The following is a 17,034-nucleotide window of genomic DNA, read 5'->3' on the forward strand; positions in this document are numbered from 1 at the left end:
TTATGTTTAAAAAGTAAATGTATTTATTGTACCATACAGAATAACCAGATTTCAACAAGATGATTCAAATGAAACAATCACTGTGGATATTTTGTGACATTTCCAGTTTTCCCTGAATATGGTTTGTTTCCTATTTTTTTTTCCTTTAAAGATTTATTTATTTATTTGAAAGAGTTACAGAGAGGCAGAGGCAGAGAGAAAGGTCTTCCATCTGCTGGTTCACTCCCCAATTTGCTGCAACAGCTGGAGCTGTGCCGATCCGAAGCCAGGAGCTTCTTCCGGGTCTCCCACGTGGGTGCAGGGGCCCAAGGACTTGGGGCATCCTCTACTGCTTTCCCAGGCCATAGCAGAGAGCTGGATGGGAAGTGGAGCAGCTGGGACTTGAACCAGAGCCCATATGGGATGCGGGCACTGCAGGCAGCGGCTTTACCCGCCATGCCACAGTGCCGGTCCCGGGTTCCTGTTTTCACACAGCTGCAGTTAGTCCAAGTAGTGGCGAGAACGATTTCGTATCCTGCTTTCAGGTAAGTTTCCCCCACATGCAGCCCCAGTCCATCAGGGACAGCTGTTCTTCACTTACCATCTGCAGTTCTTAAAAAAGCACCTGCACGTCATAAGTTCCATTTATTTATTTACACGTATCTGAAAGGCGAAGTGAGAGAGAGAGAGTCTTCCATCCGCTGGTTCGCTCCTCAAATGCTGAAGCAGGGAGCCAGGAACTCCATCCGGGTCTCCTCTTGAGTGGAGGGGCCCGAGGCCTTGAGCCATCACATGCCGCCCCCCAGGGTGAGCACAGCAGGAAGCCCGAGCAGAAGCAGAGGCGGGGCTGCCTCCCAGGCCCTCCGACACCAGACGAGACACCCCAGGGGCAGCTTAGCCAGCTCAGCCACTCTGCATGATCAGTTCTTTCATCCGCGCGGGTTTGAAGCCATCATCTTCACTGAAATCATCCCATCAGTCACGCTAATTACGTTGGGGCAGGTGGGCACACCCGTAAAGGCTAAGCCTGCACCCAGTACAGTAGGCACACAGTAGGTGTGTGGAAGCTTGCCAAGTCCTCCCTTGGGCTCCGGGGCCCCTCCTCAGCCTCGGCGTCCATGTGGCTTCCAATGACTTCCGAGAGTTCATTCTGTGGCCTGGAACAGGGTCCAAAATGATGCTTCTCTTTTCCCAGCTTCTTTGCGCACGGTGCAATCTCACAGCACCTTCCTGCCAGTCCTTCCCACTGTTGGTCACTTGGGACAGGCCCAGGGGAGGCCCTACTTCTGGACCACTATCCCCCCAGTGTGCAGCCTGTCTGTCTTGCACCAGAAACTCCGCAAAGCTGAGGGGAGGAGGAATGACTGAAGTCGGGCCTCTGTCAGGTCCAGCCTCGGGGAATGAGCGGTGCTCGATGCTCAGGGCCAGCCCAGGCTTGGCAGAGGAGGGGAGGCACTAACGCTGCCCAGGGAACAGAATCAGCACAGCAGGAGGCGGCTCAAAGCCCCAGGCACTGGAGGTCAGGGCAGAAAAACGGGGAGGGAGGCTGCCCGGAGGGATGGCCTTGGTGGGAACTTGGCTAACGCGGCAGTGACCTTCACGGGAACAGGGAGTTTTTAGACACCGCCTATTAGTTTACACACAGAGGAACGGGGCCGGGGTCCAACTCACGGATCAAGGTCGGGGTCAGGTCTTTTCTCCACACCAGGCTGGGACCCAATGGGACCGGGGCTTGGCAGAGGAGGCCAAGGGCGGCAGGACCACCCGCACAGGCATCGTAAACCACAGGGTCTCGGCCAGCCTTCAGCCGCCAGGTTGGAGGGCTTGAAGTGGTGGGCAGAGGCCTCACTAGGAGATGCTTTGGAAAAGTGTGTGTGTGCGGTGGGGCATAACAGGATACAATTTGGATACAATTTGTTTCCCTACAAGGTGCACCTGGTGCGGGGATCCTGGAGGGAGCCGCAGCCCTGCGCACCTTACCCAGGTCTGGAGGTGCTGCAGACAACGGCTGCCGGGAGAGGCTGCTGAGGGCGGGGTGTGGGGCCTGGGGCGTGAGGAGGAAGTGGAGGGGATGTCCCCAGGATGGAGCTTGGGAGCTGGAGGGCCTGCCCGAGACCCTGGAATTCCCAGTGCACACAGGAAGTGCTAGGGAGACCCAGAGGCGGCTCTGGGAGGTCACCGTGACCCTGACCGTCCAGTGCCCAAACGCACAAACGAGACTGAGATGCCTGCTGCAAGACGGCACAAGCAGGGGCGGGGCAGCCAAGGGCACCAGGTCCAAGTTCACCATCGAAATGGTACAAAAACACCAGCCAGTGACTCCTCACCCCGGCCAGCACACAGGGTGCTCACCGGGAAAGGCAGTGGGACGGCGCTGGACAGGGCGGGCCGGGGGCAAGGCCTGGCTCAGGACGGCAGAGTGTGGGGAAAGGGCGGGGAGCAGGATGCCGGAGGAGCCGCAGAGGCTGGGGGAGGCGGGGGTGCAGCTCTGAGCTCGCAGCTCAGGGAGAACGGTGCTGGGTGGAGGTGGCCTTGCAGGGAGCTATCCCATGCCCACCCCATGACAGCCGCGCTGCCCCCGGGTGCCGTAGCTAAGGGCAGGCCCTGCTGAGACCACAGATTTCAGGAGGGCGAGGCAGTGAGCGGAAAGCGGGTGACCCGGCAGGCACTCCTGGCACCTCAGAGCCGCGTCTGCGGCAGGCGTCGGGGGCAACAAGGCCGTCTGCCCGTGATGGCCGTCTTGGAGAGTGGAGCCCTGGTTCAAGTGCCTGCCGGGAACCCTTCTGAGGAGGGGAGCCGGGTGCGCGGCCACATCTCAGCCCTGCAGGCTGCTTGGTGCAGGTGCAGTGAGGTGGGCGTGGCCTTCAAGGTAGGCGTGGTCGTCAGCAATCACACCTCGGTGGGCGGCGTGGGAAGCTGAAGGGAGAGAGGGTTGACTGTGGGTGTGGCCGCCGCGCCCAGGGCCAGGGGGGGACAGTCAGAGCTCCTCCTTGTCGCTGTTGAGGGACTGGGCCAGCATCCCTGCAGCTGGGGGGTGACCTACTGGCCCGCGGTCGCCGGGCTGCTGTCCGCGGTCCCTCAGGTGCTGGCCGGCGGCCGCGTGGTCCTGCATCAGCCCGCTCTCCACTCCGTGCCGCCGGAGGCTCTCGGTGCTCACGAGCCCCTGCTTTCTCAAGTACCCCTGCCGGCAGAAGGGGGGCAGCTTCTGGCGCGTTAGGGCGAACAGGAAACAGGACTCTACGCAAAAGCAGAGAGAGAGGGTTTCGTGAGGCTGGGCTGCGGGGCGGGGCCCCCAGGCCCCCAGCCAGGCCCCTCCAGCCCTCTCCTCTCCAGGTGTCTCGTGCCTGACCTCAGGCCACGGGTCGTGCACCTCCACAGGGCTCCAGAAACAGGAAGCTGCCTCAACATTTTGGAAAAACAGGGCTCCAGAATGAGAGCAGACCACGAGAAATGATCCCCAGGGAGCAGGCCGAGCCGGGGGGGGGGGGCTGGGAGCTGGCCCGCGGGGGGTTGGGGGGACTCTGGTCAGTCCCATTCCGAGCTCAGCGCCGCGGGCAGACTTGTTGCCGTCTGCGGCATCTGAGTTGCAAACATCGGGTGCCAAGTTCATTCTGAACCCGTGGGGGCAGAGGCGATGCACACGGCACAGCGGAGGCAGGTGCACACGCACGTCTGGGCTGGTCCATCGCAAATGGCTGTGGCCGCTTGTTGTTTAGAAAGAAAGAACCGAAAGGAGCGACCGGAAGAGAGAAACCAATACGAGGAACCACAGAGTGGGTCACACTTCCTCACGGGGCTGGGAAACCAACTTTAGCCACGTAGTCACGTGACTTTTGTTTAAAAGACGCAGGGGCGGGCCTTGGTGTGGGGTTCCAATGCTGTTTGTGATGCCCGCATCTCACATCAGGGTGACTGGGGCTCCAGTCCCAGCTCAGCTCCTCACTCCAGCTGCCTGCGAATCTACACCCCAGGGACCAGCAGGTGATGGCTCAAGTCCTCCCGTACCTGCAACCCACAGGGGAGACCCGGATGGAGCTCCCGGCTCCTGACTGTGGCTTGGCCCAGCCCCCGCTGTTGTAGGCATTTGGGAGTCCATCAGTGGATGGAAGATCCCTGTCTACCTCTCAGTCTCTGTCTTTCAAAAAAAAAAATTTTTTTTTAAAGATGAGTTCATTCTGGTGTAAAAAAGTTTGGACATCTATGCATAGTTTCCATGGGCTTTTTGCCCCTCCCCTAAGTGAGGCTCAGAGTTAATTTACAGAACCAGAGCTAAGCAGCTGCGAGGCAGAAGCAGCCTGCAAACCATCCACCTTGACACACACTTAGGCAGAAGTGACGCCAGAGGTCTCGGGTCCACAGCTCCAAAACGCCTGACTGCCAGTCACGGCTCCAGGAACGGCCGGAAATGCCAGCGGTGCGAGGGAGCGTGCCCCACGCCGAGTTACGGGCCCTGTGTCTGCCTGACCTGCCGGCTAGACGCTGCCACTGGTGCCGCCCTGGCCTGGGAGAGTCCGCCCTCCCAACAGATGGCCCCCGCACATCATGGCATCCGCTGGCTCCCCCACAGATGCCCGCAGTAGCCGGGGCTTGTCCAGGCGGAAGCCACAGGTCTCCCCTGGGGGTGGCAGGGGCCTGAGCACTCGGGCCATCCTCTGCTGCCTTCCCAGGTGCATCCGCAGGGCGCCGGGTCAGAGGGCGCTCTGACACGGGATGCGGCTGTCCCAAGAGGCAGCTTCACCCGCTGAGCCACAGCACCCATCCCAAGGCCTACTTCTACAGCTAGTTCTCATGACGAGACTTGCGTTGCCTTCTGGGACTTCCTCAGATCCCAGCGTGGAGTCCGGCCCCACGCGGTGCAGCTGGAGCTGCAGAGGGCACTTTCTCCGCACCCTCCCAGGGCCCAGGTGCCTCCTTCCTGTCTCCTCCCGTGGCTGCTCTGCGCCTGCTTGTTGGCCCACCGCCGGGCAAGCTTCATCTGCCTCCAGTCCGACCTCCCAGCCTGGGGCAGTGGCAGCAGGCCGAGGGCTGCTCAGTGAACACCCAGGGTTCTGGCGGTGTGGGGCCCTGCTTGCCACACAGGCATCCATTATCAGAGCACCGGCTCGAGTCCCACCTGCTCAGCTTCCGATTCAACTTCCTGCTGATGGGGCTGGGAAAGCAGCCAAGACAGCCCAAGTGTCCGGGTCCCGGCCGCCCACATGGGAGACCAGGGTGGAGTTGCTGGCTCCTGGCTTTGGCCTTGCCCAGCTCTGGCTGTTGCAGCCATTTGGGGGTAAAACAGAGGATGGAGGATCTCCCTGTCTCTGCATTTCAAGTAACGAAATAATAAATGTTTAAAAAAACCACCCCGCCAGGCTCTCGGCTCCCGAGGGGCCCAGCAGTGGTTGTGCGTTTCGGTTTCCTTCATTCTCCAAGAGAGACCACTGTTGGGCGTCAGGGCACGGGCTCCCCGGGGCCGAGTGTGCACACCTCACCCGCCACCCCGCAGGGAACAGCAGGTGGGCTCGGACGTCTGGAAACGGGCCCCGAACTGCGATGGGGCTCGGGCTCGGGGCTCGGGCTCAGCGGTCTTCCTCCGGCCCCCGGCTCAGTCTCTATGTCCTCTGGGGACTTCACTACCTGCATAGAAGCTTCGCAGATCCGTGCCCAAGCAGTTCTCCAGGAAGCGCCTGAGAGGCAGCACGTGGCCGACGGGGGCGGTCCAGTCGGTCAGGAAGTCCTCCACGATGTGGTGGATGGCCGTGGGCCGTGGCAGGGGCCACTGCGCGGGGCGGAACCTCACCTCCTGCTCTGTGGGGGGCACAGGGAGCGTGTCCTGGGGCCACCGGGGCGGCTCCTGCACACCTGACGCCCCCCGGCCCCGCCCGGGCTGTGGGCAGCAACACCATCCGCTAGTTGGGAGGCTGACGTGAGGAAGAGGAACTGGACTTGTCCCTTGCGGTTGAGGTCACTACCAACACGAACCACATGACCGGGCTCTACCGTGGCTGCGTGCAGCCGGCCTCCCTGGCCGAAGGCTCGGGCCCGGCACGAGGCGTCTGAGAGCTGGTCGCGCCCGGCTTCCTGCCTGGTGTGGGCACCCTCTTGTCCCAGTCAGATGGCCTCTGAGCCAGCCGGGATGACCTCTGCACGGGCAACCTGACGCTGGCAGGGCACCTGCATCTGTTGGTGCCCCCACTCCCAGGGGAGCCCCCCCACCCCGAGACCACCCCCTCCCCCGCAGCCCTGCCAGCTCTGAAGTCCGGTCCTGTCCCCGGCCTTCGTCTCTCAGCAGCCACCACAGTTACCCATGTTACAGCTGAGGCTCAGAGAGGCTGTCATGGACCCAAGAGACACAGTGACAGGACAGCCCGGGGGCTCCCACCCAGCTTCTCGGTTCTGTGTTCCCCAGCTCTGTGCCGTCCGGCAACGGGGCCCGGGCCACCGTCCCCACCACAGGAGGCCATGACACCGGGATTCCCGGCACTCCTCGTCCCCAGAAGCCCCCAGCAGCCCCAGCCAGCAGGCAGAGCCCCCCGCTCACCGGTGGGGAGGTGCCGGTAGTAGTAGATGACGGGGTGGAGGAAGTTGGACTGCCAGGCGTCCTCCGTGTGCCCCACGGAGCGGTCGTAGAAGAACACGTCCTTCTCGGGGCCAGAGAAGTTCCTGCCGTACTCCATGTGGACCACGAAGAGCCCGTGTCGCGCCCGCCTGCCCGTCAGGCTCTCCAGCTGGGCCAGCATCTGCGTGGGGAACTCCTCCAGGTACTCAAACGCCGTGGCGTTCCTAGAGGGGGAAGCGGCCCAGGGGGCTCAGCCGTGGCCGTGCAGAGCCCGTGCGTGCGTGCGTGCGTGCGGTGCGGGCACACAGCGTCCCTCCCTCCCAGATGCGCAGCCTCAGAGGGGCTCCAGGCGGCGCATGCGCCTGTTCTGTGACACCTGGGCTGTCCCCCACGCATGCGCCTGTTCTGTGACACCTGGGCTCCCCCCCACGCGTGCGCCTGTTCTGTGACACCTGGGCTGTCCCCCACGCGTGCGCCTGTTCTGTGACACCTGGGCTGTCCCCCATGCATGCGCCTGTTCTGTGACACCTGGGCTCCCCCCCACGCATGCGCCTGTTCTGTGACACCTGGGCTGTCCCCCATGCATGCGCCTGTTCTGTGACACCTGGGCTGTCCCCCACGCATGCGCCTGTTCTGTGACACCTGGGCTCCCCCCCACGCGTGCGCCTGTTCTGTGACACCTGGGCTGTCCCCCACGCATGCGCCTGTTCTGTGACACCTGGGCTCTCCCCCACGCGTGCGGCAGAAAGCTGTACAGCCTGAGTGGGGGTCTGGGCCAGGAGGGGGCAGGCTGGGGACGCAGGAAGCCCCTCGGGAGGCACCGCTGGGGCCGGCGTGGGGAGAGGGGCTGTGTGCGCACCATCACACTCAGGGTTCCGCCTGCACAGCGCTGAGCAGGGCGCCGTCAGCGAGACCCGGGATTTCAAAGCGCCTCTCTGGCTACTACGGTGAGAAGGACCCCCGGCCGCAGGGGCGAGGGTGGTGCATGAGAGCAGGTGGCAGATGCGGGGCGTCTGGTGAGGGTGGGCTGCCACGGACCCGCCCAGGCTGGAGGCCCTTGTGACGAGGCACGGCCTGCATGCCGAGCCCCGCTGCGCTTCCCACAGGTCCCTGGACTGCGCGAGCCGCGGCCCTCGCTGCCTTGGGGTCAGGCTGTTCCCTCCGCTCCAAGGAGCCTGCTCTGCCCGGGGTCCTCGCGGGTCTCTGCCTCCAGCCCTTCTGCCCTGGGGCTGGGCACTGTGCCCTCTGCATGGTCTGTCCTGCGTGCTGTCATTATCGCTGGGTTGATAAGCATCAGGACCGAGCTGGTGCTGGCCCGAGGGGGCTCGAACCCTCCCCGGGCGCTCCCTAAGGGCCTCCCTCACTGCTCCGCTACTGGTGCCAAGCGCTCGTCCTCTCCTTCAACACTGCAAGGCGGGCTTATTGTTCTCATTTTGCAGACCAAGTGAGAATGGCTCAGAGAGGCTCACTAAGCTGTCCAGGGTCACACAGCAAGAAAGCAGTAAGGACGCTGTCTGCAGACTGCGTGGCACTGCACCCCGCCCCCCCCCCCCCCAGAAGGAACAACTGGGCTGTTCCACATCTGGAGCAGGAGTAGACGCGGCGGGGCGGGGCAGGGCGGGGCAGGGCGGGGCGGGCTACTCACTCCTGCACCAGGATGACGTCAGCCAGCACCCCGAACATCTGGTACAGCCCCGATGCCTCGTTCACGCGCCGGAGCACGGAGCTGGTCAGCTGCGTGATGGGGTGCTGGGTGGCAGGCCAGGCGACCCCGTGGTGGCGCTGCTCCAGGAGCCGGTGCACGGCGCGCACTGCAAGGACGGGGGCGGGGAGGCTGCAGCTCAGAGCCGACCTTTGCTCCTCACGGGCCCTCAGCTTCTCCCAAACCAGCACGCGCCTGCTTACTCTGCTCAGGCAGACGCCCTCAGAGCAGGGGGCCAGAAAGGGCCAAAGGATGAAGGTGAGAGTGCTTCAAACAGGGTGTGCAAAAATGTAACTGAAGGGCACCGGTTCAAGTCCTGGCTGCTCCTCTTCTGATCCAGCTCTCCGCTATGGCCTGGGGAAGCAGCAGAAGACGGCCCAAGTGCTTGGGCCCCTGCACCCACATGGGAGACCTGGAAGAAGCTCCTGGCTCCTGGCTTCGGATCAGCGCAGCTCTGGCTGTTGCGGCCAGCTGGGGAGTGGACCAGCAGATGGAAGACCTCTCTCTCTGTCTCTCCCTCTCTCTGTCTGTAACTCTACCTCTCAAATAAAGAAAGAAAATCCTTAAAAAAAAATGCAATTAAGAGATAATTTAGGGGCTGGTGCTATGGAGAAGCAGGTTAAGCCTCCGCCTGAGATGCCGGCATCCCATATGGGCGCTGGTTCACACCCCAGCTGCTCCACTTCCGATCCAGCTCCCTGCTCCTGCACCCAGGAGAGCTGCGGAAGATGGTGCAAGTGCTTGGGTCCCCTGCACCCACGTGGGAGGCCTGGATGGAGTTCCAGGCTCGTAGCCGGCCACTGCAGCCATTTGGGGAGTGAACCAGTGGATGGAAGCGTGTCTGAGTTTCAAATAAATAAATAAATCTTAAAAAAAAAGAGGCAAGCATAGGGGCGGGCATTTGGCAGGGCAGTTAGGACACGACTTGGGAGACGGGCACCCCACACCGGAGGCCTGGGTCTCCCCACCCCAGCCTCCTGCTAAGGTGCACCCTGGAGGCAGCAGGGCATGCTCAAGGGGTCTGTCCCCGGCACCTACGTGGGAGACCCGGATGAGCTCCTGCTTCCCAGGCTTTTGGGAAGGGAGCCAGTGGTGTCTGTGTCTCTCAGATAAATAAAACGTGCAAGTAAAAATCAGAAAGGGATATTTATTTGATGCCAGCGTGGCTGAAAAGCACGCATAGCTTTCTCCTGAGCTTTCCGAGGGCCCTGCCTGGCCCCGGCTTTGTGAGCCACTCACGTTGCAATCCTGCCCCTCGCATGGAAGCAGGCTCACAAACAGGGAGCCGGGGCGCAGGCCAGGCCCGCCCGCCCACAGCTCGCCCCGGGACGGCAAACCAGCCACACGGCCTTCCTCGGAAGTCCCCCTGCCTCGCGGCCCCTGCTCCTACAGAACCCCACACGTGGGAAGTCTGCTTCCTCTTTCCCAGCCCAAGCCCGGTCTGCTGAGAGACGCTCTGTGTGCTGCCGCCCAGAACACGGGGAGAGGGCTTTCTGAATGCCTGGGGCTGCCATGCACACAGGGGCCGGATCTCCCCACCCCCAAGCCCCCTGAAGGCAGGCGGCTCACAGGGAGGGCGCCCGGTGGGCCACTAACGGCAGGAGAAGATGCTCAGCCTCCCTGGAGGCAACAGGAGGAAGCCAAGGCTGGTGACAGGCTTGGAGGGCACAGCTGGAGAGGGTGGGAGGGTGCCCCGGACAAAGGAGGTGACATACACACGCGGTAAGGTCTTGAGCACACCTGACACGCTTTGGAAAGCAGGGTTTGCATGGGGGGGGGGGAAGAGGGGGAGGGGAAGGGGGCGGGGCAGGGAGTCTGACCAGCCCCAGCCCATGCCAAGCTGGCAATGCCTGCGAGGAGCCGGCCTTGCCCAGGGGAACGGAAGCTGCTGAGGTAGCGTGAGCAGAGGAGGTGAGAGATTTGTTTCCAGACAGCGGCTGTGGCAGGAGCCACGGGGGCTGGGCAGAAACAGGGACCAGTGGCAGGAAGGCAGCCAGGAGAGGGGGGAGGCCCCAGCTCGGATGGAGATGAGGTGCGGACCTCGGAGGGGAGGGGACATGGCTTCCAGCCCATCCGGGTCCCATCTCCATCTTCTGTCGCCCTCCTCTGCCTCCCGGCCTGCCTCTGTCCCTCGGGACTTCCTCGACTGAAAGATGAGCGAGGTGCAGGCAGGTCCTGTGCGCGGGCCCAGCCCCTCTCCAGGCACAGCCCGCCGCGCGTGTCCCTGCAGGCGTCGCTACTTTCACACTTCGCCCGGAACTTAGCCAGGCAAACGCTCAGGCCACGAACACTGCCGTCACCTGGCACACACAGCGAACTCACACCCGCCAACCACTGGCGAGCAATCCCTGACACTTCGGGAACTCAGCAGTGTTTGGGGGTCCGGGGAGAACACGCGTGGTTCCACGTGGGGTCAGCGGCCCTCACCGCCGGCTCACCTGTGTACCGGAATCCGTGGATGAAGCCCCCCGCTGACTTCCGGTAGTCTACCGAGTGGCTGGCGGTGCCCAGGACGAAGAGACCCCGGCTGCCTTTGGCCTCGTAGCTGGCTCTGATCAGGGGGTACTTCCTGCTGAACTCGCTCCCCGAGGACAGTCTCAGGGACCTGGAAGCGAGACGGGGCTAAGAGGCCGCGCGTCTCACAGCTGCCCTGCGGTCACCAAGTGCATCGTCAACTCCTCTCCCCTCACCTGCCCCAGCAGGTGGCACAGTCACCTTCATCCAGCACCCAAAGGGGCTGGGGCTTAGGTATGTAAGGTCACGGCAGGACGGAGCCATGGCTGGGCTTGCGAGGAAGTCTTAGTTCCGCCGTGTCCTGGCCACTGGCTTCTCCTTGTCCTGGCCAAAGGCAAGTGAGGGACTCGGATGGCAGCACTGGTACCAAGCCTCACTTGGTACTGGGCAGTCAAATACCAGGCTCCATTAAGCAAAATACAATCGTATGTGATTTTAGCAACTACTATTTTACTCAGTGAATAGTGGAAGCCAAACACTTTCTTTTCAATTACTCACATAGCCCTGTGAAAGAGACATGATTGTCCCCAGTTTAGAAATGAAGAAACTGGGACCAGCACTGTGGCGAAGCAGTGCCCGCATCCCATATGGGTGCCGGTTCCAGACCCGGCTGCTCCACTTCTGATCCAGCTCTCTGCCATGGCCTGGGAAAGCAGTGGAAGATGGCCCAAGTCCTTGGGTCCTTGCACCTGCGTGGGAGACCTGGAAGAAGCTCCTGGCTCCCAGCTTTGGATTGGCGCAGCTCCAGCCGTTGTGGCCAACTGGGGAGTAAACCAACAGATGGAAGACCTCTCTCTCTCTCTCTCTGCCTCTCTAACTCTGCCTTTCAAATAAATAAATACATCTGATGTATGGAAGCTGTTGGAAGCTCACAGAGCAGATGAGGACTTGCAGCTGCTCCAGGACGGAGGGCCTCAGGGCCCCCGGGAGCAGCAGTGGGCAGGAGCCCCTCTCTGTCCTGCTGCCACCCGCTGAGCGGCCACCCTGTCCCCCCTGGAGTGGGCAGAAGGGGTGGCCACCACCGCGGCGCCACCCCCTGCAGGACTCACTCGTTGAAAATGGAGAAGTCGAAATTCCAGCCCAGGCAGCGGATGACCCGGTCGTAGGCCACCCGCATGGCAAAGTTGTCGCTGTCGTCCTGGGGGAGGGTGACGGCGTCGGCGCTCTGGTTGGTGCCGGCTTCCTCCACGAAGAACTTCAGGGTCACGTGGAACTTGCCCTCGCGGTCCTTCAGGATGGCCAGGTCCGTCAGGTCCGACTCCAGCAGCCCGTCCAGGGACTTGAGCTGGTAGGTGTCCAGCAGGCCGTTGTTGATGGCTCTGGGGCACACGAGGAGGCGGGGAGAGGGGAGCGGGCCTCAGAGGAGGGCGGCGAGGGCGAGGGAGGGGGCGCTGGGCCTGCGGGCAGCGGCAGACGCCGGCGGGGCGGGGCTCACCTGAGGTCCCCCACGTAGTGCGTGGCCCAGGAGAGCCGCACGCGGGAGCGGCTCAGCATGTGGATGAAGTTGGTGACGCCCAGGATGTTCTCGGCGGTCTCGAAGGCCGCGTTCCCACGGCCCAGGATCAGCACGTTCTGGCCCACAAAGTCCTCGGGGTCCACCGACACCGACTCGTAACCCTCCAGGTGCTCAGAGCCGGGGAAGTCAACGCGGTTGGGGACGGACAGCCCGGTGGCTACGAGAAGGACTCTGCCGGCGGGGACACGGGGTCACCCTCTGGAGGCACCTGCCTCACCCGCTGGTGCTCCCCAAGGAAAACAGGAGGACATCACTCATTCACTCATTCATTCATTCACAGGCCTATCCGGGTGGCTGGTGAATCCCTCCCCTTAACACCCTTCTGGGATCACAGCCACCAGGGGGCAGGCGGTGATGCAAGGGGAAAGGGAGTGCTGCACCTGGCTGGGCACGCGGCGCCAGGCCAAGCGTCTGCCCAAGGCGAGGAATGCAGCCGGTGCTCCGCGTCCCCTTCTGGTGTGCCTGGCCGAGGCCCCCCGTGCTGGGGGAGCTTGGCATCACCTCGTTCACCCCCCAAAACCTCCCCAACTCGGCCTGGCAGACCCCAGTCCCCGGGGGCAGCCAGGCCAGACTGTAAAAACCCAACTGGGGGTGAGCTTTCGGCACCGTGGTTAGGATGCCGCTTGGGAGGTGTGGGGAGCAGCCCGGACTGGACTGAGTTACTGGAATTAGGACTTATTCTATGCATCTGCTCTCCCACAATATGGCGCTGGGAGAGAAGTAAACAGCTTCTACACAGCTGCCTCCAGTTCAACCAATAAACTGTAGGACTTGCTCCTGATTGGAGGAGAGCAGTGTACTCGGCGTGTGGGCAGCCGAGTTGGGATTGGCAGAGGAGGACTATAAAGGAGGAGAGAGACGGCATTCACCAGGAACATCTAAGGGGAACATCTAGCTGAAGGAACACCTGTGCAGCCCCCGAGAAGAGCCGGCCGGCGGTGTGCCGCTCCCCTGCGGAAGTGGGGAATGTGGCCGGGGGGAACTGCCCTTCCACGGAGGTGGAAGGGATAGTAGCCAACCCGGGAAGAACCAGCAGCAAACCCGGGGAGGGCCGAGCAGACGAAAGAACAGCGCAGGGTCCTGTGTCGTTCCTCCACGAAGAGGGGGAGCGACAGGGAGGCCTGCATCTCAGGGGGCCTGGGGTTGAGTCCCGGCTCCCTCCGATGCCAGCTTCCTGCTAATGTGCGCCCTGGGAGGCAGCAGGTGGAGGCACAAGTATTTAGGTTCCTGTTGCCCATGTGGGAGACCGGGCTTGAGGTCTGGACTCCTGGCTTTGGCCCAGGAGTGAGCCAGCCCCCAGCAGATCTCTCTCTCCCTCTATCTGCCTGTACGGGGCACAGGCTCAGGCCACCCCCACTGGTCCCTGTTCTCTGACCCTTGTCCACCGTGCTGAGTTGCCCCCTTGGAGCAGGCGAGCAGCAAGGTATCTGATGAACACTGGCCAAGCCCTGCCTGCGGCCCGGGGAGGAGGTCAGGGTCAGGAGGGGAGGCTGCAGCTGGAGCCACAGTGGGGCCCGCAGCCACCGGGTGCCAGAGCGCCAGTCACTCCCCTCCTCAGCGCCTCCCCTCTCCACAGAGAAATGGGGACTGGCGAGCCTTCCCGGGGGTTCCTTGTGAAGGCTGCACACGTCTAGGGCCTGGCCACCAAAGGAAGCAGAAACTCATCGCCGGAGGCCCCCTGCTTGGCGGCTGGGCTGGGCTGGGGAGGGGGGTGTCTCACTCCCACTCCGGTCTGAAATCCCAGCTCCTGCAGGTGCTAGGGCGCGGGCTCCTTACCTGCACCGGTACACCTGGCCCTTGTGGTCAGTCAGGACGAAGTAGTGGCCGTTCCAGGCCCGCCGGTCCTTGTCCAGGGCGACGTGCAGGACGGTCGTGTTGTACTGCACGCGGAGCCCCAGCCTGCCCGCGAAGTCGCCCAGGTAGCGCTGCATGTCGCCGGCGTCGGGGAAGTAGGCGGCCGAGTAGTGCTTGAAGAGCAGCCGCGGGTCGTGGCTGAGCAGGGAGTTCCAGTCGTGGCGGAGGTTGAACTCGGCGTTGCTCCTGCCCGTGTAGCGCTTGTTGATGCTGATGAGCTTGCGGTGCCGCGGGTAGCGCGCGAAGAAGCTGCCCGGGCCCGGGGCGCGCTCGAGCACCGTGTAGTCCCTGCCGGCCCGCTGCAGGAAGTAAGCCATCTGCAGGCCCGCGGGCCCGGCGCCCAGCACGCAGTAGTCCCGGGCCGGGGCCACGGCGAGCGCCGGGTGCAGCGCGAGGGTCAGCAGCAGCCCCGGGGAGCCCCACATTCTGCAGGCTCACTGGGAACCCGCCTGAGCTCTCACTGTGACTCGGACCACGGCCAGCGCTGGAGCCCTGCGCCTTCGGGGCTCATTTGCCCTGACCGGAGCACGGGGCTCCCGGCACGGGTCTCGAACCCCTACCGCTCATCCCCGCCACGGCCTCCTCTCCCAGGGCCGCCAGCCCCCTTCTGGTTGCCATGGGAACCGCGACCCTGGGCAGGGCTGCCTGCTCCCTCCACTGCACCCCAACTGGAGGGCGCGCCCATCACCCCCAGGGAGCCGTCCCTACTTTCCACGGCCCTCCCGCGAAGCCTGATGGAGGCGTGGCCTGCGTGGGCCCCGCCCCCGGACAGGTGCGGCGCGCCCCCGCCTCCTGGGCCACGCCACGGATGCCCCGGCACACCTGCCGCCCTCCTGCCCGCGCGCTCCGGGATCCGGCTGCCTGCGCCTGCGCGGTACCCACACCCGCAGCTCCCACTTGTTCCCGTCCGGTCGACCCCACCCCGACCCCGGCAGAGCGAGACCCTCCTCCTGGCCGCTCCGACGGCCAGCCCTCAGTCCGCGGAGTCCGCCCCGAATCGCTCGCGCCGCTGCGGCGGCCACGCCCCTCCCGCCGGGCGCAGGGCAGTGGGCGGGGTCACGTGCGCGGCGCGCTGCACGCCGGGAGCGCGGGCACTCGGGGCTCGCGCAGGTGGCGGGCGCGGGCCCGCCGGGGGGTCTGCTTGAGAAAACCGGCGCGGGACGGGGCTGTTGGCTTTAGAGCCGCGCCGCGCACGTGCGAGGGAGGGGATGGAAGCACGTGCGGTTTGGAGACGAGCCCCGCGCTGCCGTCCCCATTTGCGCATCCAGGATGGGCGCCAGGCGGCCTGCCCGGCCTTGCGGGACCGACGGCCACGCACGCACGGGGGACCGGATCCGACGCCGGCCAGGCCGGGGTGCACGGGGCTTGCGGAAGCCCCCACAGCTACGGGGGACCGGATCCGACGCCGGCCAGGCCGGGGTGCACGGGGCTTGCGGAAGCCCCCACAGCTACGGGGGGAACACCCTGGGAACGTGCGCGGAGAAAGCGGACCCGGCGGCGGCAGCATGGGGTGCGGGCCCGTGAGGGAAGCCTGCCCGAGGACTCTGTGCGCCCCGGGCTTCACCGAGGGGAGGCCTGACCTCTCCGGGCAGCGGCTCCCCCGTCAGCCCGGGCTGAACACGCGTGGGGGCCTCACTGGGTGGGGGGAGTCCCACGCCTGCCTGAGAAGGCTTGCGTCACTCCCACCTGCCTGGGGCTCCCTCAGTCCCGTCGGGTTGGGCCATGGGCTGGCGAGGTCCAACGCGGTGAATGCCGACGCAGCCTTGAAACCCACAGCACCTGCCACACCAATTTTTATTTTTTTGAAAACACTTGACACTGGATACTCCCAAGCACCGCGTGCTCCTTCCAGCATCATTCCCCTGCTGGCTTTCTGAGGCTTATATCGTACATAAGGAGTCCCTTTTTAAGAGATTTGATTTGAAAGGCAGTCGCAGAGAGGTCTTCCATCCGCTGGTTCGCTCCCCAGATGGCTGCAGTGGCTGGAGTGAGCTGATCCGGAGCCAGGAGCCTCCTCCAGGTCTCCCACACGCTTGGGACATCTTCCACTGCTTCCCCAGGCCACAGCAGAGAGCTGGATGGGAAGTGGAGCAGCTGGGACTCAAACCAGCACCCATATGGGATGCCAGCGCCCCCCCCCCCTTGTTTTCTACAGCATTGGAGGGGCCAGCGTTGTGGTGCAGTGGGTGAAGCTGCCAGCCGACACCAGCATCCCACCTGGGTGCCGGTTTTGAGTTCCAGCTGCTCCACTCCCGATCCAGCTCCCAGCTCGTGTGCCTGGGAAAGCAGCAGAGAATGGGCAAAGTGCTTGAGCCCCTGCACCCATGTGACAGATCCGTGAGAAGCTCCTGGCTTCAGCCTGGCCCAGTCCTGGCTGTTGTGGCCATTTGAAGAGTGACCCAGCAGATGGAAGACTGCCCCCAACCCCTTTCAAATAAACTTAAAAAAAAAAAAAGAGTTGGAGCAGAGGTGGAGCTGTCATTGCTCGTGCACACCCCAAACACCCTGAGTGGCCCGGGGGGGGGGGGGGCACGCAGAGCAGCACTGGAGCCTGGGGGCGGGTCCAGGGCTGCTATGTGGGTAGCAGGCACCCGGCTACTGCGGCACCTGCTGCCTCCCGGGGTCCTCGCCAGCAGGGAGCAGGAGTTGGGAACTGGCCCCCGGCACTCTGGGAGCCCCGGGCACTCCGGCAGCAGCCGCCTAACCACCAGGCCGAGCGCCCACGGATGCCGACGGCACTGCGCCCCCACCAGGTCATCACTTCATCCAACCCACCCCCAAGGCTCTGTCCTGAACCTCCGACCGCTCCCACACTGCTTTCAGGGCCAGCTGGAGGCTGTCGCCACACATCAAGCCTGAAGACAACGCACAGCCCACCCCGGGACAGCCCTTGAATCTCCCGAGGCACCTGTGCGGCGCCTGCCCCGC

The 17,034-nt window shown here is 63.8% G+C and overlaps 1 protein-coding gene across 2 annotated transcripts; it reads right to left on the reverse strand.

Annotated features, from left to right (window-relative positions):
* Window positions 1–15,123, reverse strand: FOXRED2 (FAD dependent oxidoreductase domain containing 2). 2 transcript variants are annotated; one of them, XM_008257081.4, is made up of 9 exons: window positions 14,029–15,123; window positions 12,172–12,423; window positions 11,786–12,055; window positions 10,661–10,827; window positions 8,166–8,331; window positions 6,503–6,744; window positions 5,599–5,769; window positions 3,023–3,216; window positions 1–2,895 (listed from the first exon to the last, which is right to left on the reverse strand). In XM_008257081.4, the coding sequence occupies exons 1-9, from the start codon at window positions 14,529–14,531 to the stop codon at window positions 2,869–2,871; spliced, it is 1,992 nt and encodes a 663-aa protein (XP_008255303.3). In that variant the 5' UTR covers window positions 14,532–15,123; the 3' UTR covers window positions 1–2,868. The 2 variants fall into 2 exon arrangements, with proteins under 2 accessions (XP_008255303.3, XP_002711457.3); XM_002711411.5 differs by having other exon boundaries at window positions 1–3,216.
* Window positions 15,124–17,034: the final 1,911 nt, after the last annotated feature.

This window comes from Oryctolagus cuniculus, chromosome 11, assembly GCF_964237555.1.
Source record: "Oryctolagus cuniculus chromosome 11, mOryCun1.1, whole genome shotgun sequence".
Classification (NCBI taxonomy): domain Eukaryota; kingdom Metazoa; phylum Chordata; class Mammalia; order Lagomorpha; family Leporidae; genus Oryctolagus; species Oryctolagus cuniculus.

What these genes read in the sequence shown, in the direction of transcription:
- FOXRED2 (XM_002711411.5), bottom strand. Translation starts at nt 14,531, where the DNA reads ATGTGGGGCTCCCCGGGGCTGCTGCTGACCCTCGCGCTGCACCCGGCG. An exon ending in GACGTCATCCTGGTGCAGGA is followed by an intron (nt 6,745 to 8,165) that starts GTGAGTAGCCCG and finishes TTCCCCCTCTAG; the next exon opens with GAACGCCACGGCGTTTGAGT. An exon ending in TCTGCGAAGCTTCTATGCAG is followed by an intron (nt 3,217 to 5,598) that starts GTAGTGAAGTCC and finishes GCTTTTGCGTAG; the next exon opens with AGTCCTGTTTCCTGTTCGCC.